At 45.2% G+C, this 25267-nt stretch overlaps 1 protein-coding gene across 29 annotated transcripts in view; it reads left to right on the top strand.

The window, feature by feature from the left end:
• The window catches only part of CDH13 (cadherin 13), a 1446594-nt gene that overhangs the window by 1408852 nt on the left and 12475 nt on the right, over positions 1-25267 (top strand). For all 29 annotated transcript variants that reach the window (XM_084957934.1, XM_084957954.1, XM_084957942.1 and 26 more), the window contains 1 exon segment: positions 8408-8550. In XM_084957934.1, coding sequence (XP_084814060.1) covers positions 8408-8550 — 143 coding nt within the window.

The following is a 25267-nucleotide window of genomic DNA, read 5'->3' as shown; positions in this document are numbered from 1 at the left end:
CCCAGACTTCACCCCATGAGCCTGTTCCCCTGTGACCTTGCTCTGCATGCTTTCCCTGTGATAAATCTCAGCCAGGAGTGTGACCAGGTCCTGAGGGCTATGGGTCCTTCTAGTGAACCTGTGGCTGGCTGTGGTCCTCGAGACCCCCGACACACAGGCTAATGTAACGAAGCCCCTTTGACAGCATGTGTGAGGTCAGAGCCCAATGAGTGGACATCTGAAGTGGCATTTAGGCGAGAGTTTGGCTGTAATGAGAAAGATGGTCTAGCCTCTTTGAGAGGTCTGTCCATAGACAGGGCATCAATGGGCACCTCTGGACAAAGTTCCTTTAGAATTCTGGATCACCCAGGATCTGGGACAATCAAAGCTTAAGAAGGCTGGTATTTTCATTCATTCGTTCATCCGTCCAACAACCAAGCACCTACTCCATGTGTGTCAAGCACCCTTCTAGGTACCAGGAAGCTGAATGAGATAGATGAGGTCATGGTCCTAAGGAGGTTACACTCTAGCTTGGGAGGCTGGGCAACAAAAGGAGACAGAATTCCCAGAGGGCAGTCAGCAGGGGTCTGTCCAGGGAACACAGAGGTATTGGGGCTGAAATCTTGATGATGATGAGATGCCCACGAGGAAATCTAAGGCAACCACGACCCAGGGGGCAAATAGAAAACCTTGAGACTAGAATGAATTCGGTATTTCCCAGGAATGAAAGGAGCCTTGTGTGTTTACAGCTTGGGGAGGCGGAGGGCAGAGATCAGAAAGGAGAGCAGAGAGTTAGGCAAAGCCTTGGAGACGTGGTCAAGAGTTTGCATTGTATTCTGTGCCCCGGAGGGAGTCATTGGAGGATTTTAGGCGTATAAGGTATAAGCTGAAAACGGGCAGTGTTCAATTGGCTGCTCTTTGAAGAACTGACTCTAGCAAGTAGAATAGAAGCAGAGAATCAGGGGCACTGCCATGGTCCAAGCAAAACATCATCCATGGTGACCTCACCTCCTACTTCCTGTGACAGACCTGAGAGAATGGACTCACGCCAAACCTGCTTTGGTCCATGGAAGGGAGAAAGTGAGCTCTTTAGGTATGGCTGGGCCTTGCTTGTTGTCGTGGTTGGGGTCACAGTGTCTGTAAGGAAGCAATCAAGCTTTGGTCCACGTGACATCACAGGGTGGCAGCTGCTAAGAAAGTGTGATGGTCGGAATTGTAATCTTGTGGCATCTCATGCAGGATGACCCCAGGCTCCCACGAGGGGCCCTGGGATGCCTGGGAGGGGGGGTCCAGGGAAGGGCCTGCAGGTGTCAAGAGCTCCTCCCCTGTCCCCTTGGAAGGTCATGGCCCCATGCGAAGCCAGGCAGGCCCTATCTCCCCCTCCCCAACCCTAAGAGTTCCTGCCCTGGCCACTCACTGGCCAGCTCTCCCTGCCCACGTCTGCTGGTGGTGGCATCTCTCCATCCTATGGAGACTGCTTCCTCTGGCTCTGGTTCCCCGGGCCAAGGAGAGAACACTGCCCCCTCCTGCTCTCACAAACCCAGTGCTGGCCCGTGCTGTCTAACTCAACTGGGATTTTGGAATCCACGGTCCTTCTCTCTCTTCGATACGTGTTGTCAGAAAAATTGAAATGTGCCTTTGTGTTTAGAGCAAGAGCTATGTGAGCTATTTTTAGAACACTGTATTTCCGTCTGCTGGGAATTCTTTCTAGTTCTGTTTCTAAATAAAATGGTTGATTCAAATCACCCAAGCTGGTATTTCCTCTAACAGACGGGGCTCGTTGGGCTGGAATTAAGTGAGGAGCTGAGTACACACCTCCTGTTTCCTTCCTTCCCTGCGGTTTTTGGGGTCGTTCGCTTCCTTCAGGAGGAGTAGAAAATCCCTCAGTGTCCCCTCTCTTGGTTTTCATTTTCCAGGCTCTCCTCGTCTTTCCCATCATGACTGACTGCTCTTCGAGAAGGAGTTGCAGTCTCTAAAAAACCAACCCTCGCTACAATACTTGACATCACCCAGGATATTTCTGCTGGTTCCCCATGAGTGTATGTTCTAGATCAGCGCTTCTGCTCCATAGTAACAGAGCCCTGGGGATCTTGGGCTGGCTTCTCTGACGCCAGTCCCAACCCACCTTTTCTCCCCAGGGCAATCCATGCCACTGGTTTGAGTAGACACCCAGACCTCTCTCTAAGCATTTATGTATATTCTGATATGCCCAAGGGTCAAAAGGCATCTGAAAAGATGGCAGAGTCTTGAGTTCTCCACTCTTGCCCACTGTCACCAAGCTCTGGCTCTGGAGGTCAACTTCAGGCTTGGGGCCCCTGGTCTGGCCGCTTCCTTCCACAGCAGGGACAGCTAGACGGTCCCCTCCCCACCTCCCCACACCCCAGTCCACTAACCAGCCAGCCCCATGTCGTCTGTTGCTGACACCCAGAGGAGGTTGAGCCTTGGCAATGGCGGGAGCAGCCTCTGTGCAGCTCCATGCAGACTGAAGTGAGTCTTGTTTTTAATTTGATGTTTCTTCTCCTGTAACAAGCAAAGTTCACATTACAGATAAATTGCCTGGAAATTCCAATTTAATAAGGCATATGCATTTTCCAGGCCAAGATGCACAGAAAACATCTTGCATGCTGGTATTTTTGCACCTGAAGGGTTATTAAACAGACAGCTTTGAAAATTCAGAAACTTTCGTAGAGCACCTGGCCAGTCGGTCCAGAGGACTGATCTGGCAAAAAGGCTCATCAAGCCGGGGGGTGGAAGGGCAGGCTGATTGACAGGTGTTGAGCTGTTTTCCCCTCTGGGGTAGAAAGCACCAGGATTGGGGAGGACCAGGGGGCTTCCACACGGCATTTAGTTTGGAGGGCATGGGCGCAGGGGAGCCCAGGGGTGGGCCCCGTCCTCCTTTCTCAGTGGCTGTGATTCTGGGTAGAAGCCGGAAGATGGACAGACATTGAGGAGATGTGGGACATGGGAAGAGGCAGCAAATAAAATACATCAGCTAACACAGGGAAACAAAGAGCCCAGCAGAAACACAATTCAGTAACACAGCTATGGAGACCGATGATTTTGTAAGGAAAAAAATAAAATAGTGGGATATGCTCTCTTATAGAACCACTTAAGCTCTTGCTTTCATTGGTAACATGCTGGGTAAAGACCTAAACCACTGGGGCATTGTTCTTAGGGGCCAGCTTCCAATTAACAGCTTTTTATTGAATATAACTACTCCTTATACAAGAAGTAAATATGCTCATATGTTCACTGTACTGCAAAAAACTATCGCAATGTAAGATTAAAAAAAAAAAAAAAAAAAAAAAAAAACAGGAGCATTAAAGAGCATTCTTTGCCAGCATGAAAAGGTAGATTATTTCATTCAGGTTTTGTTTTGTTTTTTTCGTTTTTGGCCGCCCCATGGCCTCTGGAGTTTCCAGGCCAGGGATCAGATCTGAGCCTCAGCTGCAACCTACACCACGGCTGTGGCAACACCAGATCCTTTAACCCACTGTGCCAGGCTGGGGATTGAACCTGTGTCCTGGCACCGCAGAGGTGCCACCAATCCCGTAGCACCACAGTGGGCTCCAGTTGTCATTTGTTTTTGTTTTTGTTTTATGGCTGCAACTGCAGCATCTAGAAGTTCCCAAAGCCAGGGATTGAATCTGAACTGCAGCTATGACCTACACTGTAGCTATGGCAACACCAGATCCTTTTAACTCATTGTGCTAGGCTGGCCCACACCTCTGCAGCAACCAAAGGCACTGTAGTCTCGTTCTTAGCCCACTGCACCACAGTGGGAACTCCCAGTTTTTATTTATAATCTAAAGTCTGAGTTGAGTAATGGGGGAATAAAATATGGTTGATTTAAATTTTTCATTATTTCAAATATATTGAATCACTATACATCACTCCTGGATCGACAGTGAACTTGTTACCTGTTAAGCTGGGGAACAAATACCAACTTGCTCTGCATTTCCATTTCTGTAATTGTTCCAACTTAAAGAGAAAGGATGCAGTAACATCTAACAGCTTTGCCACCTGTGCCAGGCACTCTTCTCAGCCCTGAGGACGCAGAATGCCTGACACCTGATCCTGGGAAAAAAAACACTCTGTATCCTGGCGACATTCTGGAGCCTGGAATCTGGCACACCTGTGTTGAATTCCAGCTCTGCCATTTAGCTGTGCTGCTTTGGGCACATTGCTAAGCCCCTCTGAATCTTGGTTATGTCATCTTGAAAACTGGGGTGATACTCATTTGATCAAGTTGTTGGGAACCACAAAAATAAATGAATGTGATGCTGACTCTGAAGGGCGAGCACAGAGCCAGGCACAGCACACATGCATCAGCCCAGCCACCTTGAACCTCACCCTGACATTGAGACGCTTGGTGAAGGCAGTGGACCTGTGAGAGCCCCTGTGAAGCACTTAAAGGTATTTTCATCTATATGTGTGCCCAGCGAGGACCTTGGGGATGGCGGGACTAATTCTTCTACCTGGGGGACTCCTACAGGGTGACAGAGAGGAGATGTTTCCCCCGGATCTTCGAAACTCCCCTTTTGCCAGGTGGAAGCATATTTACTATCAAAATGAAAGCCTGGTGTTTTTAAAGCAGCTCATTCTCATGAGTAATGTATTTCTTCTGTTTTTGAGAACTCTGGAAGTGATCCCCGAGGTGTCGAGGGAGGGCGTGTGGGGAAACTGCCATTAGCCTCGCTCACTCTCTCCATCTGTTCCCTGTTTCAGCTGCCCAACCTCCTTTCCCCGGGGCTCGCTGAGTCAGATGTTTCCGAAGCATTCTGGGGGATGGTGTGGGTCACAGAAAAAGAGACCCCATCGGGCCTGACCCAGAGGACCCCCTGAGCCACTTGGAGTCAGGCTCCCTTTGCTGGGACAGCCACCCTTGGGGGTCACAGGATTGTCCCACCTCTCAGGGGAGGAGCGGAATCAGAGACCAGCTCCCCGAGATCACACAGCCAGAAGCCGAGTCTTTTTCACTCTGGTCCATGCTTCTAACTCCCATGTGATGCTGACATGTGTGAGGGGGCAGGGCTAGTGTGGAGGTTACAGGTAGGGTCCTGGCGCCAGGCAGGTTCAGAGCCCAGTGTTGCTGTACACGTGCTGTTGACCTTGACAAAGGCATTTCTCTCTCCAGGGTTTTGGTGTTGCTGTTTTGTTTTTGCGCTGGAATAATATTTATCTTTTTCCTTGGCAAAAAGTCAAAGTGCTACATTTTTAAAAATAAAACATCCTACTTAAGATCTTTTTTTTTTTTTAATACTCAAGTTAGTTTAAAATGACTGGAGTTTGGGGAGAACTAAGAAATCTGTAGCGTGTGGTTTAATAGTAAAAAAAATTAAGACAATTAAACAATCTATGGCATCCAGCATCCTCTTAGTTTCCTCATCTGTAAACTGGGAATAATGCTATCCACCCCACGGGGTTGACGCGAGGGCTGACAGAGTAGATAAGGGATGCTCTTAGAACAGCACCCAGCGCATCGCAAATGCCCAGTTGGACATTAGATGCTGCTGTGTTGATGCTATTATTATAAAATGGGTGCTGTGCCCCCAAGGCTGTTGTAGGGAAGACCAGACCCGATGCCTTCTAGGGAGCGTTTGCAGAGCCCTCTCCCTGGGGTTGTTCTGCAGTCCCAGGCCTGGCTCATCCACTTTCAGGATGCAAATTCAGTTTGATCAGCGTGGACAGAGGTGCTTGGGTCTGTTCACGTGACTCAAATTCACACGGAACTGAAATAAACCAGAGCACCTCTCTATGAATTAAAATAATGATGCCATGTAAGAGGGTCTGGCAGTGCCTCTCAGAAGCCCAAAGGCTTCCTGAGGTTGGTACTGAGGCTGCAGGGACAGCTGGGAGCCAGTGGAGGGTCTCCCCAGCTGGCGGTCAGGCTGGGACCACGGATGGCGTGCTGCCTGTCATGGGGCGGCCCCGCTGCTACCAGCAGGCTCCTGGAGGCTGCTCAGATGCCTGTCCTCTTGGACATCCCATGTTTTCTTACTCCTCAGCTCCCTTCCCAAGGACACAGCTGGCCACCCCCCCTTTCAGTGACCACAGCCTCCCTCGGGCGACAGTCACACTGCCGCTGTCCGGGATGACCTCCACGTCAGAGATGAGGAAGCGTGGGGCCCCCCGGCTGCCTGACCACACATTGGTGGACAGCACCTCATCTCACTGACACATGAATGATCGGGCCCATTGCTCTTTGAGGAACGCTGATTCTATCCTCAGAACTGACTTTTTCTCAACATTCAGGAAGTATCTTCTGACTGCCCACCAATAACTTAGCTGGAAAGCGCCCTAACGTGGGGGTTCAGAACACAGGCTCTGGGGTGAAACCACCAGGGTCCACATCCTGATTCTAGGACCTTAGTCGCTGTGTGGTTTGTCCCTCCGTCTCCTCAGCTGTAAGTGGGGGCGTTGTATCTACTCAATTAAATTCCTTAATTTTCTATTAACACCCTAACAAATGACTACAAACGTGGCAGCTAGAAATTTGGACTTCTGGATGCCAGAAGTCCAAAATCAGTCTCACTGGGCCAAAATCAAGGTGTCCGCAGAGCCATGTTCCTCTGAGGTCTCTAGGGGAGAACACTTCTGTGTCCCTTGCAGCTTTGGTAACTACCTCCCTCTAGTCGCTGCCTCCAAGGTCCCACGGCTTCCTCTTCTTCTGTGTGTCTCAAATCTCTCTTTCCCTCTTACAAGGACACCTGCGATTGCATTTAGCTACTTCCTCTCCTAATAATCCAATGCCATCACCCCATCTCAAGATCCTTAACTCAATTAGACCTGCAGAGTTTTTGACAGGTAAGGTTGCATCCACAGGTTCCTGGAACTAAGACAGGGATATCGTTTCCACCAGGAAGACTAGGAGAGCAATCCACCCCCAACTCTTCCCTCAGAGATGTGCAGTCTTGTTAGTTAAATCTGGTTTTAAACATCTGAGAACCAAAGCCGGCGGTATAAGACAGAGATGGACAACGTCAGGCATCTTTATCAGACTGATGAGCTCATAATTCTCATGTCTGTTTAAAGGGCGTGTATTCCAGGCATTGGGGAGGGTGGCAGAAAAACATGCACAAGCATCTTTCAGGCTCAAATACAAAAGTGGCTGGAGTACCAGTAATGTGTCCCTGGCACAGTCCGTATTTCCCAAGCCCCCCAGTTCAAGGAAATCTGAGTTGAGTTCAGCTGGAGGCTTCCTGATCGATAAGACTTTTATTTCATACTTTACATTGTTTGAATTTCTTGCAATGAGCTTGTATTATTTTTCCAACAACCTAAAAAATAGTAAGAATAGTTCCTGTTGTGGCTCAGTGGGTTACGAACCCAACTAATATCCATGAGGATGCAGGTTTGATCCCTGGCCTTGCTCAGTGGGTTAAGTATCCAGCATTGCTGTGAGCTCTGGTGTAAGTCACAGATACAGCTCGGATCCCGTGTTGCTTTGGCTGTGGGCGTAGGCCAGCAGCTGCAGCTCTGATTCAACCCCTAGCCTGGGAACGACCTTATGCCACAGGTGAGGCCCTAAAAAAATAAAAATAAAAAAGAAGAAGAAGAAGGAGAAGGATGGGGAGAAGAGGGAGGAGGAGAAGAAGAAAAATTTTTAATTCTTTGATGGTTTTCCATCTTCTAGAATCCAAACCCCTTATAGGTTCTTTATAACCTGCCTCTCCAAGTTCATGTACTTTCAGTTTCCCCTAGAGAAGCTGAGTTCCAACCACAACATCTACCTTCTCGTCCCTAAATATTCACTCATTCAGCAACTATTTGAGTGTCGTACATGTGCAAAGCAGTGTTCTAGGAGCTGAGGTCAGGACCGTGAACAAATATCCTTGCTCTTGCGGAACTTCCTAATAAATATCTCTTTCCCCATGTTCATCCGCATTCTTCTCTCTTCCTGGCACATCTGCTCTCTCCTCCTCTGACCATAACCCCCCATTCTTCACGTCCTAGTTCGGGTGCTGCATCTTCTCTGAGGAGCCCCGGGTAACCGTACTTTAGAGGTGATAAGTTCTTCCTCCAAGCATCCAGGTCCCTGCCTGTACCTTCAACACAGTGCTTCTCCCACCTGGTCTGCACACAAGACGCATCCAAGGTGTAAAAGAAAAAAAGAAAAAAAACAAAAAACTAGACCTGAGTTCAAGAGATTGGCTGTGAGCTCTGCCTCTATGAGGGCTGGGCAGAGAAGAGCTCCTTCCTCCAGGCTTGTCAGGAGAAATAAAGGAAATATTTAACACAGGAAGGCCCAGAGTTAATGGTCAATCATGACTTTCTCAGTGAACACCTGCACTGTCATGATGTTTTGGGATGTGTATTAAGAATCATCTGGAAGCTACCAGGGGAGCTGTGCCCAGCACTCCGCGAACATTTCTCGAATCTGTTTTGAATGTAATCTGACATTGTTTGGGGATTTTTTTTCTTTCAGATATTCCATTTACAAGGACCCGGCAGGCTGGCTGAATATCAACCCCATCAATGGGACTGTTGACACCATGGCTGTGCTGGACCGCGAGTCACCATTCGTCCACAACAGCGTATACACTGCCCTCTTCCTGGCAATCGACAGTGGTGAGTAATTTTTTAAATGCCAGTGAGTATATGCTTTTCACTTATCAATATATTTGTACATTTTTGCATTTCTTCTGGTATACTTAGAGGTGCTCTTGGGAGGGATGTAAATGTGTGGGGTCCAAGAAAGCAAAGCTTGAGCACCCTATGAGTCAGTAAAATCCCCAAGTCCCAGAATTCCCGGGTCTTGAGCAGTGAGCTCACTCTGCTCCATCTCGGGCAGGCGCCAAGGCTAGGAAGCCACGCCGATGTCCGTCATCTGGGTGTCACGATCGCATGACCGGGAGGGTTCTCTTCCCAAATGTGAGTGGAAAGAAAGTCCCGGAGGACATAGCCAACCCCGACAACTGAATGGTTCCCGCAGCTTTTTGCCTCTTCTGATGTACACCATGGAAAGACATGAGATCCCCTCCTCTAGCAGCTTTGTAATCACAAAACAATTGCTTTCCGTTCAGGAGCTAATAAGGCAGCATCCACAAGCCAGACTCTGGCTCAGACTCAGACTCTGTATCACAGTCATGAACGAACCAAAATGACTGTCCTTGTGCAGCTGACACACTCATAGCAAAAGGAAGGAAATTGAGTACAACGTGGAATATACTTTGTGGAAAGAAGGGAATCATGTGATTTATGTATGAAACAGGAAAACAGGGAAGAGAAGTAGCAAATGAGGGAGCTAACAGTTTTAGCTAGACAGCCCCAAGAGGCTCACTGATGAAGTGACATGTGAGTAAATCATGAAGTGGGGACGGGACCCTTGAAGCTACTTAGCTAAAGGGCAGAGCAAGGAGGCTGTGGGGCTGGAGCAGAGAGGGTGGTGGTCCGTGGAGGAAATGGGGAGGTGGATTGAGTAGGGTCACATGGTCCCCGCTTCGGCCTTCGGCTTCTGCTTTGTGTGGAATAGGAGGCCATCGGCAAGTTCTGGGTAGGGTTCCCAGTGCCCTGATCATTCTGCTGCTCTGTGGAGATGAGACATGGGGGACGAGGGCAAAAGTAGGAAAAGTTCTCTTAGGAGACTGATGACAATTAGGAAAGGTGGTGGCTTGGACCATTCATAAGATTCTGGAAATGTTCTATGTATTTCAGATACAAAGCTAACAGGATTTGCCAGTGGCTGAAATGCAGGGATCAGAGTTGGTTTGGGGGTATGGTAAGCGGAGATGTCTAATATGTCCATCACACAAGAAATTTTCCTCTCCCTGTCATTCCTAAAAGCCAGCTTTTCACAGCTGAAGATTCAGTTTTGAGTCCTATATATACATCAAGATGAATAGTTAGGCATTCCCATCATGGCTCGGCGGAAGCGAATCTGACTAGCATCCATGAGGATGCATGTTTGATCCCTGGCCTTGCTCAGTGGGTTAAGGATCCAGCATTGCCGTGAGCTGTGGTATAGCTCACAGACGTGGCTCAGATCTGATGTTGCTGTGGCTGTGGCTGTGGCCGGCAGCTACAGCTCTGATTCGACCCCTAGCCCAGGGACCTCCATATGCCTCGAGTGTAGCCCTAGAAATAAAAGATGAATATTTATAGAGTTCCTGATATATGCCCTCACTGTACTCAATAATGGTTGAACTAAGAATTCTCAGAGGCTGGGTACTTACACACAAACCAAGTAAGAGAGCATGTGGCCATAAAGGGAGTGGTCTATGTGGGCTTCACAATGAAGTCACCCTTGGAGTCTGGCCTTGAAAGACTAGGAGGATTTGGATAAGTGGAAGGGTCAGGAGGTGGAAGTGCCTGAGAGCGTAGAGCAGAAGAATTAAAATAAAAATGGGGACTTCCCATTGTGGCACAGCAGAAACAAATCCTACTAGGAACCATGAGGTTTCGGGTTTGATCCCTGGCCTCACTCAGTGGGTTAAGGATCCGGCGTTGCCGTGAGCTGTGGTGTAGGTATCAGATGCAGCTCAGATCCAGAACTGCTATGGCTCTGGCTAGGCCGGTGGCAACAGCTCCAGTTATACCCCTAGCCTGGGAACCTCCATATGCCACAGGTGCGGCCCTAAAAAGACTAAAAGACAAAAACAAAAAATTTTAAAGGGGGTGTGGCATGAAAGTAAGAAAAGGAAAGAGTAAATATGTCGAAATCTTTTTGGATATATATGGAAAAGACATATCTTCAGAACCTCTCAAAATCCAGATAAGTCATCTGATGGAACAGACACCCCAAGGATCTCATGAGCTCTTGGGGAGGAAATTGACATGATGAAATAACACGTGGACCTTCACTATCAGAGAGCTGAACCAGACACAGCGCTTGGTCCTGGAGACAAAGATGAGTAAGGTATTGTCCTTGTGCTCAGTGAGCTAATGAATTATTTGGTGAGGTAGGCTAGTAAACAGAAGATGGCAGTAGAATGTCACAACTGCCCTAATGGAACTAAGCCCAGAAGAGGCCCTCATGCAGCCTCAGCGGTGGTCACGGGGAGCTTCTTGGTTGAGGGGATCTCCAAACCAAGAGAAAAAGGATAAGCTGCGAAAAAGTAAGGATGGGTTATATGAGACACAGAAGTGTTGGTCAGCATTACTGGAGGCTTCGTATGTGCAAAGAAAAGGGACCTCGGTCTTGCGTTGAATGCCCAGCTCCTATCACGGCGCCTGACTTAAAGGAGGCCCTCATGTATCTGAGACACAGCTCATAAGATAGACGATGAAGTGCTGCATGGGCTCTGCCCAGGAGTTTGATTTGATTATCAAACTCCTCCAGAATAAACCTTGTGCTTTCAAAAGATAGCTCCCCTGGCAGTGTAGAAAATCCATCAGATTACCATGAGGCATGGGGGCATGAGAAAGCTGTGGCAGGTAGATGCAAATGATTACGTTTAGAATGGATAAGCAATGAGGTCCAACTGTACAGCACAGGGAATTATATCCAATCTCTTGGGATAGAACATGATCAAAGATAGTATGAGAAGAATATATATTTGTATGATTGGGTTACTGTGCCGTACAGCAGAAATTGACACGAACTGTAAATCAACTATACTTTAATAAAGATAAAATTAAATAAAAAAAAGAAACTGGAGTTTCTGTTGTGGTGCAGCGGAAACAAATCTGACTAGGAACCGTGAGGTTGCGGGTTCAATCCCTGGCCTTGCTCAGTGGGTTAAAGAACCGGTGTTGCCGTGAGCTGTGGTGTAGGTCGCAGACACGGCTCTGATCTGGCGTGGCTGTGGCTGTGTCATAGGCCAGCAGCTACAGCTCTGATTAGACCCCTAGCCTGGGACCCTCCAAATGCTGCAGGTTCAGCCCTAAAAGGACAAAAAAAAAAAAGAAAAAGAAAAAGAAACCATGGCAGAAATCAGGGTATGAGAAGCAGTCAGATTCGTTCAGGTAGAGTGAGTCTAGAGCTGGGAAATATGTTGAAAGCCATAGCAGGTGTCTCAGTTGAAGGGATCAGGGTATGCCTGGTGGCAACAGAAACAAACTGGAAAAAGATGAATCTAGAAAACGTCTGGATGGCAAAAAGTGTGAAAAAAACACATACTCAACGTGAAATAGAGAAAGGTGCTACTAAGATTTCTAGTCAGAAACCAGCAACGCTTATTCCATTAACAGAACTGAAACTGGTTTCAAAGGTTTGTTCCCATGGTGTCTTCATGGGGTGGATATTGAGATGATGTCCCAGTGGCAACGTGGGACTGAAACAGAGGTAAGAAGTTTTTTTTCTTGGGGAGTCACCACGCAGAAGAGAAGGAAATAAAATTAACTTATCCAAATACAAATTAAAATACAAATAAATCAAGGAAATACAATGAAACTCAATACGCAACATACCAGCAAAATGACTAAACTGAAAAGATGGAAAATGCCCAGTGCTGGCAAGGATGTGAACTCGCTGAAACTCTCATCTCCAGCTGGGAAAAGTGTAAACCGCTACACCCGCTTTGGAAACCGCTAGTATCAACTAAGGCTGAACACATGTATCCCCTATGATCCAGGAATTACATGCCTCGTGTGCACCCGACAGAAATGTGTGTATCTGTTCACCAAAACTCACCAACCAGAATGTTAATAACAGCACGCTCCATGAGAGCTCACAACTGGAAACTATCCAAATGCCCAACAAAAACAGAATCAGTAAATGGTGGTCCAGTCACACCGGTGAGTCTATACGGTGTTGAGAATGAGTGATCTGAAGCTACTCCCACAACGTGGATGAATCTTGCAAACAACCTCAAGCCAAAGAAGGGCTGAATCAGAAAGTGACATACTGATGATTCCATTCGCACAGAGGTCAAACCCAGGCGAAACTAATCTTGCTTCAGGATTACCTTGTGGAGGGGTTTCTTGATCTTGTGTGTAGTAGACTAACTACGTGAGTGTGTTCAGATTATGAAAATTCTTCAACCTGTATATTTATGGAAACATGGAAATTTCTCTACTTCAATAAAACGTAACAAAAATATATATGACAACACAAAGAGCGGGGCCCTGGTCCATTATGCCTTCCCCGGGAGGCTGTAACCATCCATATATTCCCTAAAGACCTGTTTACCCTAGATTTAGATTCTCAGCATCTTGTTATTCTAAGAAAGGACCGTCCCCGACTGCTGGAGGCCAGCACTACCTGGAAAGGTGAGTGACAGCACGTCTGCAGAGAGAACACAGCAAAGCATTCCCTCCACAGTCCCCATAACAATTTGCAAAAAGCAGAAGTGACACCATCTCCCCTCCTGTACACAGTTGACTTATTCAGCTCAGAATGATGGTCAGGCAGCACCAAAAGAGACTGGAGACTAGAAAATGTGAGATCAGAACGTCAAAAGATAGTTAGAAGCAGGGCTGGAAATCTGTTCTGAAGTTAATAGGAATTAAAAACTCTTTGCTAAAAAATTTTTTAAAAATTTAAATTAAAAAAAATTTTAAAACCCTTTGGGCTCTTTTCTTGGGACCCCAAAGTGAGTCTATACAGATTCTAGAATCATGCTTCCTAATAACATTGATAATGCCTAGGTTATAGATGATTTGGGGAGGAAAAGTCACTCCCTATAGGTAGAAGGTGGATTGTAACTCAGAACACTCAAGGATGTATAAAGCACTTTTCGTGAACTATTATCAATTTTAATGAGCTATACATTCCTGACAACATGGTTTTATTATAACTGAAATACCTTTGTTTGGCTAAAGCAGACCTGGCTGTGTTTAAATGATTAGAAGCATAAAGCCTTTATTCCTATAGATTAATAAAGTGTGACCTTTCATATTGGCAAGCATTTTATCTTTAGAGGTGAATATCATCATTTACCTTTCGTGGTCCAGATTTTCTGAAAAGTTTAAGACAGTGCCTTCAGAGTAAAGGAACTCCTTTATGAAAGACTTCAGCATGGAATTGCTGGTCTGTCTTAAGAAAGGGGGGAAAACTAATAACTGTTAAGGAAACTAGCAAGGTGGAAAGAGAACTTTCGGGAATGCAATCAGATGGAATCCCTTTGGGGATGTGCTGACAGTGGGGCAAAGCAGCAGCAATTAGCACGGGCCAAATCCCAGTGTGGTTATCACTCCTGCTCAGGTAATCATCAGAAAGGTCAAATGTTAGTCTCAGTGTCTTATGTGGGCTGAAAACTGTCACAAGCAATTTCTCCTAAGAGTTCTGGAATCCCACTGGGAATTGTCGTGGGCAGGAAAGGCCAAGCTAGCTGCTGCCTTCTGGCTTATTGCCTTTTCCTCAGGATTCTATCAGGCTGATCTCCTGCCTCCTTCTCACCTATAACCTCATCTTTCACTCCTCTTCTGTTCTGAAATTGTACAGGGTTCAGTGTTCCACGATTGTTATTGAATGGCCCTTATGCCCTCAGAGAAGATCTGAATTGTGACTCCAGATGTCAAAGACAAATATTTTGCTTCAAGATGTTCATATGTCCTTCCTTCCAGCACCCATGCCCATGCAGAGATTAAAGAAAAAAGAAAAAAATATTATCCCTTTTTTATTCTTCCTAAGGCTCAATGCATATGAAATAATTTGAAACAGGAAACAGGTACTACTGTTGAGCGTCCATATTAAGTCTTTATGTGGTTATCAAAAGTGTCATATCCCCATCTATTTTCATTTAAAAGAAGAAGGGAATGATAATATAAAAACAAGCCCAATTATTGCCAAATTCGGCAGCATGTTTTCATGACTTAGCAACTTGTATAAAGTATGTTGAAGACTGTCTGTGAAAAATGAGATGTGAGTTATGAAGAAAATACAGAGAGAGAAGCAAGAAAAACAGCTGTAAAATTAAAATGGAATAGATGAAGATAATGATTTTTCCTAGGCTAAGATATATCATGTCCCAACCTGTCTTTTCCCTCAGTCTCCTATGTAATAGATGTTCTCATAACACCAGCTCATTCAAAATTGAAATATTGTGCAAAGTACTTTTAGATTGATGAGAAGGGAAAAAAAAGTTATTTGTCCCCATAAGTGAAATAACTCCTGAACTACTGGATAACAACAGCCCCCAAACTGAGGCTAAGTGGGGATCTGAAGTTCAAAAAGATGCATCAATGTATCATCTTTCTCTTTTTATTGACCAACTAAGACTGCATGAGGGTTATAGTAAGATTATTTAGATTAATTCTACTTAAAAGATGCTAGTTTGGATAAAATCAAGCCATTAGTTATGATGGCAACCCAATTAAGCCAGTTTAACACCCCTTACCTCAGCTGTTATAGTAATGGAGGAAGAAAAATAAATGGAAGACCCAACCATCATTCCTTGTTATTTAAAGGACCAGCAAAATATCAATCACATTGAAAATAGCAGCCAGAATTTTGTCACTGACAAAATGGCCCAATAAAAGAACTCTTGAGATCTGGTGATAGAAAGGTTTTGATCAGAGCCATTTGTAGGCAGTATGTACACTGCATAGAGAGTGGGGGCCTGGTACTCATGTGTCCCCAAAATGAGCCAGCTCCCCAGCTCACCGGTGCCACCAGCAGCATGAGGCATGTCCTTTCAGCCTGTCTCCCCACCTGCAGAGCCAAGATAATGCCATCTGCCCTGCTGAGTTGTTAACAAGGGCTGGACATCATGAACACGAAATTTCCAGTGTCTCGTAGACACCTAATAAATATTGAAGTCAACAGACTTGAGCTGAATTATGGACTGATTTTCCTCAACTTATTATTAAATCACGAGCATCTGCAGCCAACAATAAATGCCATCTGGTGTCCACTTTGCTGGTGGTCTCAGCATTTTTCTAGAGTAGGGGTGGGCCACAGAGCCCTCCACTCAGAGTAGGGCTCTAAATCAGAAAAGTAACCGGAAAATGCTGCCTTCATCAAGACCATCAATTCATAGAGCTTGTTTCTATCTGGGGAGACCTAAGCCGACTTTCATCCACCTGACAGCAGGACATTTCCACACTGACCGGCCAAATCAATCATCTTAAACATAATGTTGTCAAACATTCATTGGGAAAAAAAATTAATTTGGGCATGAAAATACTGCCTGCAGTGCCCATCTATGCCAGCTCGGTTCATCCTGCCAAGGCGTCTCTTAGCTGGTCCACTTCTGAATGCCCTCCTCCCCATCTTGAGTAATAAATAGCATCACCGCCTACTCGGTCCCCAAGCTAGAACCCGTCTCCCCTGATGCTCCCACCCCACCACTCCCAATCCAGTTCACACAGGCTGTTCTGCCTGCTGAATCCAGCCCCTGCCTAATTGCCCTCCCCTAAGCCCTCAGTGGAAGTCCCCTTTACTACACGGGCATCCCAGCTGGTCTTCCGTGCCCCTCTCCTCACTCAAGTCCCCCCCCCCCATTTCCCTGCCTCCAGCATCCCCTGCTTTTATCAAAGCCATCATCATCTCCTTAAAAGTCTATGAACTTCTTCCCACAAAGCAGTCACACTATTTCTGCCTCCTAAAACAACCTTCTAGGTTGAGAATACACCAAGAATTCTCATTTCTAGCCCTCTCTTCGTGAAGCCTTCTAATGTAGCCTCAGACAGCTCATTATTCCGTGCCCCAAGTCCCCATGGCATTTTATCCCCACGTCTCTTCCTGCACTTACAGCGCTGTCCTGAATCTGTTTACATATCTGCTCCTGCCACATATGTTAGCCTTTCCAGAGCAGGCACCCTTTTGTGAGATATCCAGCCAGGCACAGGGCAGAGTCCCAGTAAATGATTATTGGCTGAATGAATCCAATGAAACTGTCATGTTTAAACACAGCCTCAGAATCAACTCTTCCCCTATTTTTGCCTTTCCTCTAAAGTCTATAAAAAGGAAACAAAAAAGCCAAAAGATGGAATTTTTTCAAAAGAGTTCAGGTTCCAGATTATTTCTCCTCCAGAAGAATTTTTGAGTCTGAATTATGTGAACAATCGCCTCATTTCCACATCCCATATTTTACATGGAAGCCTGGCACTGCGTTTTGCAAATCTGCTTTCTACCAGGTTTATTTAGTTTACCATGAAATGTTTTCAAAATGTAAAATGGCAAGATCTCTATTAACAAAGCAATAAAAATGCTTATGAATTAAAAAAAAAAATTCTGGACTTATGAGACACGTGCCAAAAAAATGGTGAGGGGGTCTGTAAAATATTGATCCTGCCAAGTCATAGTAAATACAACACAGGATGCATGAAACAACACAAAGAAGAACCATTCAAAGGAGAACCCTGGCAACTCCCACTGCAGAGCAAAGGTTACGGTAGCTTGGAGTCCTGTTTGCATGAAATAAAAATCTGGATTTATTTGCTCACAGCCACTTAGCAAAGATTCAAGGGATATGCAGAAAAGCAGAGGGAATGTCATGCCTCTTGCCCCTAAAAGCAAGCCTCACGGAGTTCCCTTCATGGCGAGGCAGAAATAAATCTGACTAGTATCCTTGAGGATGCGGGTTCGATCCCCGGCCTCGCTTAGTGAGTCAGGGATGCCATGGGCTGTGGTGTAGGTTGCAAATGCGGCTCAGATCCCACCTTGTTGTGGCTGTGGCTATGGCATAGGCCAGCAGCTGTAGCTCCGATCCTTCGACCCCTATCCTGGGAAACAGGTACAGCCCTAAAAAAAAAAAAAAAAAAAAAAAAAAAAAAAAAAAAAAAAAGCAAAAAATATAAATAAATAAATAAAAGCAAGCCTCGAAATCTAGCAGGCATGCCTAGCCTTCATTCAGGGGCCACATTGGAACTGCAGTTCCTTATTAACCGGCCCATCTTCTGATTTTCCTCCCAGAATTCTGGCGTCAAGCTTTCTTGAGACACCCAGCTGAGGTCTCCTTCCTTGTCCCTGGCGTGGGCTCCTTGCTCTGAGCCCCGGGTTCCACAGACCCCACCCCACACACACCTGTGTTTCTCCCCTAGGTGGGTTAAGGGAAGCCCATGGACCATGCTCAGAATAGAAGGAAACCTATGGAAATATAAACATATATGATGGCATGTATGGAAAGAGCAATACATCCTTAGCTTTTTCACATCATCCTAAAATAATTTAATAAAAATCAACCTCTACCAAGGGAGTTTGGGGGTTTTGAACATGAGCCACCTGTTCTCTCTGTATGGCACTTTACAATCAACTGCATTTCCCTTCATCACAAAAAACAAAACACTCTCCCAGATACCCATTAAAACAGGGCAATGACAGAGAATAGTCCTGATGCTCAGAGACCATGGAGCTCAGAAATGAGCTTCCTGTCTGTTCCTCTTCCCCTTTCCTCCTGCATCCAGTGCTGTACCCCTCCAGGCTCAGCAACGGGAAACATATACTACCGTCCTGTACTTCTCAGAGCTAGCTTCCGAAAGTTCTTCTCTGCATATGAAGCCACCCAACCAACTGTGGCAAGGCCAGGGGCCCTGTTCTTCCAAGGAGACTCTCTTGAGGAGCTGCACTGCGAGTCCTTTCTCACTCATCTAGGGACATCAGTGCATGTGAAAATCGGGTCCCTTGAATGCAGATTTCATAGCAGCATCACTCATAGCAGACAAAAAGTAGGAACTAAACCCAAATGTCCATTCAATAGTAATGAGGAGACAAAACATGGTCAGTCAATGGGATGGAATAGTATTCAGCTATAAAAAAGGAATGAAGTACTTGCTATAACAAGGATGAACCTCAAAAACATTATGCTCAGTGAAAGAAGCCAGACACAAAAGGCCATATATTATATGATGCCATTTATAGAAAAGTCCAGAAAACCCACATCTATAAAGAAAGTAGATTAGTGGTTGCCTGGGACTGGAAGGAGGTATGAATGAAGAGTTAGTGGAAAAGGGGCCCAGTTTTCTTTTGGGGTGATAGAAATATTCTAAAATTAGGTAGTGGTGGTAGTTTTATAACTCTGTAAATTCATTGTAAAAATAAAGAAGAGAAAGTAGAATTGGAAAAAATTTTTAAATCCCTGTATAACTTTTGAGTCTACATTTCTGTTTCTGGTTATTTTAGTAAGCATGGCTATTATAAAAGAAATAGAAAAAAGTATTAGTTTAATGTTAATTACCTGGAGAGATAATCGCTATTTAGAATTTGGTATGTTTCTTTCTAATCTTTTTCCTAATCATTTTTATTTTTTAATGAGGATCACACTGTTTTTGTCTCTTACTGACAAGATATAGATATATATATAGATATTATACACATCAAGATATATATAAATGTATATACACATATGCACACACACACACACACACACATATACCCATCATATGTGTATGAATAATGGAACCTATCAGAAAATCTCAGTGTTTTTTGGCAAAGCAGAAATCCTGTTTTATCAGGGTTCTGAATAAAATAACATTCCTATGATTTTAAATTTTAAAAAAATTAAAATTAAAAAATAAAGTTTAAAAAACCGGCCCAGGGAGTTCCCGTTGTGGCTCAGCAGTAATGAACCCAACTAGGATCTATGAGGATATGAGTTCCATCCCTGGCCTGACTCAGTGGGTTGAGGATCTGGCATTGCCTTGAGCTGTGGTGTCAGTTGCAGACGCAGCTCAGATCCCATGTTGCCGTGGCTGTGGTGTAGGCCGGCAGCCATAGCTCCCATTCAACCCCTAGCCTGGGAACTTCCCTATGCTGTGAGCGCTGCCCTAAACAATAACTAAATAAATAAAATGAAAAATAAAAAACCGGCCCTGCTTCTCATTCCATCCACTGACAACATCAAAGCAGTGTCAGGGGATCTGGTGTGACACATTTCCTTGGGTACAGGGCTTAGCCCTACCTGCACTCCACAAAAAGCAGTATATTGTTGGTCATTTAAGTAATGAAAGCTTGGAGATCATTCTTTACCCTTTCTACCAACGCTTCGTGCCAGCCACAAGCGCCAAAGTACCTGAGCTTTGTGCGCTGCAGCCTGACACAGATGGTGGATGTGCTTGACCAGCAATCATTCCACTCCCTTTCTGGAGCACCCAGAGCGCACACAGCATGGGAACACTATGTCTCCTGGGCCACAGCCTGCAAACAGGTGACACAGCAATGCTACAGTGCCTTGGACGAGTTAACCTTGCTGAGCCCCAGTTTCTGCTTCTGGAGGAAAACTAGACGGTAGAACCCCACAGGCTCAAAACAGCGACCTATCTGCTTTGCTTGGACTTTTCCTACTCTGGCTAATATAATAGCAGGTATTCATTTTCTCTCCATAAAGCCTCACCTTCCTTAGTTATGGGATCTTGCTTCTCTTAGAAAATGCACAGCTCTGCCCCCACTAAACACAAAAGTCCAAGCGTCAAATACCGAACCAGCAGACCGAGGGTTTGGCCAGGCCAGCTGGTGTTGAGGACAAGACACCCACTTGACCGTCTCACAAGGAAGTTATTACCACCCAAGTGGAAAAATGCAGCTTAAATTGTCTCGGTTCAAAATCAAGCAGCAGATCAATTTGGTCCTTTCGTGATCATGTGATGTGTGAGGTACTGTAAGCTGTGAGTGCTCAGGAAGAATGATGAAGCCAGAAATGGGAACAGGCAGTGGTCCAGGGCACCAGCTTCATGACGTCAGAGCAGCTCTGTGGTCTTAAAGCACAGTCATCTCGTTGGAACAAATTCAGGCATTCAGATCCTGGAAAGAAAGTGATGACCACGTCAAGCCATTGGGTGGCAACATGAGAGCTCAAAGCAAAATGAATGACCCGCCAAGATGTGAAGGCTGTGGGGAGAAGAGAGGGAGAGAGGTCATTTAAGGGGGAGTTTCAGGTGGGGGAAGATGAAGAAGTTCTCGAGATGGGGTTGGTGATGGTTGCAGAATGCCAATGTATTTAATGCCATTGAATGGTACGCTTAAAAATGGTTAAAATGGTGAATGTTATGAATATTTTACCATAAAGTAGAGAAGATAAAAGATACAAAAAATAATAATAATGCTGATAATAACCCCAAACCATGATGTAGGAATTTTAGTTTGCTTTTGTGGTTGTAATGAGAGCCCAGAAGAATCAAGCTGCACCGTGCAAATTCGGACAGAGGAAGCAAAGGTTAACACATGCTCTAGAGAAAGAGGCCTGAGATTGATGAAGCCCTTCCTCAACCTCTCTAGGCATCCGCCTCGCAACACCTAAACCCAAGATGCCACAGGTCCACAGCTCTGGCCTTGCCCAGAGCCCAGGCTGTACTTCCGGTGACGGCAGACCCCTCAGTGTGAATGGAAGTGTGTTTCCTTGGAGGCAGAACCATGACCTTCATCACATTCCCAAAGGGGAACCCACCTCCCATTCAATTTAAGACCCACTGACAGAGACAGTTCCTCTCTCAGGGGCCCTTGCATCTCCTGATGTTTTAAAGACAGAAGCCCTTGCAGACACGGGCAATGCCTCCACAGGTTAGGACTTCCTCTCATTCCTACTGTGGCTGTGGGCTCTGCTGAGGAGCTGCCAGGAAGAGGAAGTGCATCCAGCTCCACATCCTGCAAGTTTTGCTCAAATTGAGGCTTTTTGCCTATTGTAATAGAAAATCCACAAAGGGAAGCTCCCTGGTGGCTCAGTGGGTTAAAGATCCGGTGTTGTCACTGCAGTGGCTTGGGGGGCTGCTGTGGCTCAGGTTCAATCCCTGTCCCAGGAATTTCCACATGCCTCAGACACAGCCAAGAGAAAGAAAAAAAAAATCCACAGAGAGGGGTGAATTCCAGTGGTGCTTTGGTTCTGATGTCTGGTCATGCAGAGTGGCCCCTTGGCTGCTGGGGGTTGCCGATGGAAAGAGGGAGAGGAGGGTGAGGGGTTTTGGCTGAGTGCGGAGAACACTTAGAAGGTTCAGTATTTCCTGGGGCCCCAGAACTATTGGAGCCAAAAGGGCTTATGAAGAACCATTACATTTTGAATTACATTTCAATTTTGGATAGTGATGTTTCCCCTGTGCATTAACTGGGAGAGGCTTTCCCTGGGGATCTTGAGAATCCAGTCTTCACTTTCTCAATGAAAAAAAAAAGAAAACAAGCACACTTGACTTGACTTCAGAAAAAGACATCACCAGCCTGGCCTGGGAATGACACATGGGAAATTGAAGACAGTAGTGTAATTAAGTTCACAAAAGGCCGATTCTTATGGCCATATTTCAAATACTTATAATGCCTTCTCATCCATTCCACCAAATGACTTCATAGTATATTCAGAGTGAAAAAAATATATATATATATATGTAATGGATTCCTCTGAGATATTCAACTAGTTCAACCAAATGACTAAAGCTGACAGTGAAAGACCAACTTCAAAGTAATTATGCATTTCCTTTGAGTTCCTGGGCTAAAACAAGAACTCTTAGAAATAGCCATCCTTCTGACAATTAATTACGCTTATGTTCCTTTTTTAGCAGAGTCTTATTTGAATGTTTACTCTGGAACCATCTTTGGGTGTTGATCTATTAAAATTTCCACCAGCCCCACTACAGAGTTCTCATAGCGTCATGAATCCATGAATAGCTTCCTTCAAGCTAGTGTCTTCCCTAATAATGGAAAACACTCCCCCCAAAATTCACCAGTAACATTCTCCTTGTAAAATCCCATAACCTCCCTTTACTCCTGATCCTCCTGATCGCTGCCTCCTTCTCCAACTCACCTCCCCCACATCTTCTGTAAACTACCTCCTGCTCTTTAAATTAAAGAAAAGTATTAGGGTAGGTTGACTTACAGTGTTGCGTTAGTTTCAGGTGTAGAGCAAAGTGAATCAATTATATGTACACACATATCCATTCCTTTTCAGACACTGTGGTTATATAGTAAATAGAACAGTGCTTTTTGCACAGCATTGAGTAGTTTTCCCTGTGCTCTACAGTAATTCCTTGTGAACTTAGCTATTTTATATATGATGGTATGTGTATATTCATCCTAACCTCCTAATTTATTCCTCCCCACATTCCCCCTTTGGTGACCTTAAGTTTGGTTTCAAAATCTTGGAGTCTGTTTCTGTTTTGTGAATCTGCTTTTAGGGGTTTCCTAGGTCCCCACTCCTCTGTCATTCTGCACTTTCAGTTTTTGAGGAACGTAATTTGCTAGAAAGGTTTTGAAAGCATCTTTGTTGACAGCTCCCCAATCCCTAATTTGGCTCTGGCATTTCTCCCAAGCTCTTCTTGGGAATGCACTGATTTGAGGGGCTTTTAGTACCATGAAAGCTCAGTTCATTCGAAGCTCTGTTGGTCGTCTTCCTTCTCCCCACAACCTTCTGCTTTTCTTCCGGCAGCCTTGTCTGAGTGCATCATCACCCAAAAAGACATTCCTTTCCTGTTCAAACTGCCCGTTGTGACTCAGTCTTTTGCTGGTCTTCTTGCTGCCAGTGCCCAGCATCTTCTGTCCATACCATTATGTGTTTCTACAAATCCATCAGATCAGATGGTTCCACTGCCTTTCTGGAAACCTCTGGTGGCTTTGTGAGTCTGGAGAATCGGTGCAAACAACCAGTCTGACAGTCAAGGTCACTATCCCCAGCCAAACTGCCATCTCCAGCCTCGTCCTCGGGCCATCCTTCTGTGCGCCATGCTGTACACACAGCTGCCCAGTGGTGCCTGATGACAGCACGTCCACAAGGGCCAGGAGGGAAGGCCATAGCCACAGACAGTTCGAACGTTGACAGAACTCTTGGGAGCCTCCTGGCACTGAGGCTGGTGAGGCACAGTGACAGTCCATTCCCTGCACACCTCCTGTTGTCCTCTGGGAGGCTGGCACAGACAATGTCTCATCGCCCTCCTGCTTCTGAAAAGGGCCCAGGCTTCCTGCCCACCCTATTTGGCTGCAGCCAGCTATAAAACTGCTGAAAAGCAGCTTGAGTTTGGCTGCCCAGCAACAGGACATCCCTTCATTCATTCATTTTGGCATCGTCTGCACAAGGGCCACCTCTGCCTACTCACTCTTTCAGTGTCTCTGTGACTAACAAACTGCATGAATCTACAAAGGGCTCTATCAGATCTTGCTGCCCTTGCCCTTGGCACCTGTACTCTGAGCTCAGACACTCACCCCTCTTTCAACCGGCATGTGGTTCACAACTTTAAACTTAAGGAGCATTTCAAGAAATAAATGTAATACCAGATAAAATAAAATTAAGCTTGGAAATCTGGGTAAGTGCAGACAAGATGGGGCAGGGCAGGAGGAGGGGAGAGCCAGACATTAGCTTAGTCCTAGTATTCAAGATTAGAATACCATCATTTCAGAGGCACATCAAATCCCTTTTGGAACAAAGCAAATCCATGCATTTACTATGTGTGGCTTGCAAATTTGGCTCGAACTTTTCTCTCAGAAAATTAGAAACTATTAATGAATGGTTTTTCCCGAGAGCAAAACCTCTAATGCATAGATGATTAAAAAAGAATGTAGAGGAAATTAAATAAAGACACACTAAGTCTCATTAAGATTAAACACCCTTTTCTTTAAGTGAAAGATTTTATCGCATAGGTGATTATAAGGACATCTTAAAATAACATTCCCTAAAAATGAAAAACATTTCAGGAAGTGGCTGAAATACTGAAAAAATAAGGCCTTGAAAATAAGGCCTAAAGGGAGTTCCCATTGTGGTTCAGCAGATTAAGGACCCAATGTTGTCTCTCTGAGGATGTGGGTTCAATCCCTGGCCTCTCTCAGTGGGTTAAGGATCCAGCATTGCCATGAGCTGTGGTGTAATTCACCCATTCAGCTCAGTTCCAACGCTGCCATGACTGGCGTAGGCTGGCAGCTGCAGCTCTGATTTGACCCCTAGCTTGGGAACTTCCGTATGCTACAGGTGTGGTCATAAAAAGAAAAAAGAAAAAGAAGTAAGTCCCAAGGATTATATGATGGTTTGCTTCAACTGCTTCAGGAGTCAGTGATTTCATTTCTCATAACTAATTTGCCTTAATTTTTTTTGCAGAGAATTGTTGTGTTTGTGTTTGATGAGAACATTAATTTTATCTCTATTGAGGATTTTTTTAAATTTTTATTGAAATATAGTTGAATTACAATGTTGTGTTTGTTTTAGTATACAGCAATGATTCACTTATTCTTTTCTAGATATTTTTATTATAGGGTATTACAAGATACTGAGTATAGTTCCCTGCTCTATACAGAAGGTTATCTGTTACATATGTTATATATAGCTGGTTATCTATTATATACACAATAATGTGTATATTTTAATCTGAACCTCCTAATTTATCCATCCCCCACCATTTCCCCTTTGGTAACTATCTCCTGTGAATTTTAACTTGAACTCATTCCTGATGTTTGATACACTGGTTAAAAACAATTCAGGAAAGCATCCTGCCTCGTACTGACTTTTCCTGCCATCCTTCATGTGTCATTCCAAGATTTCTTCAGGAGTCATTCCAAGTTTTC

The sequence above is a fragment of the Sus scrofa genome, chromosome 6 (assembly GCF_054392235.1).
Source record: "Sus scrofa isolate SSC_HxYL_T2T_F1_AM1 chromosome 6, Sscrofa_HxYL_maternal_Yorkshire_Landrace_v2.0, whole genome shotgun sequence".
Classification (NCBI taxonomy): Eukaryota; Metazoa; Chordata; class Mammalia; order Artiodactyla; family Suidae; genus Sus; species Sus scrofa.
Note: the sequence above shows the minus strand (reverse complement) of the source record. Positions and strands in the feature narration are given on the sequence as shown.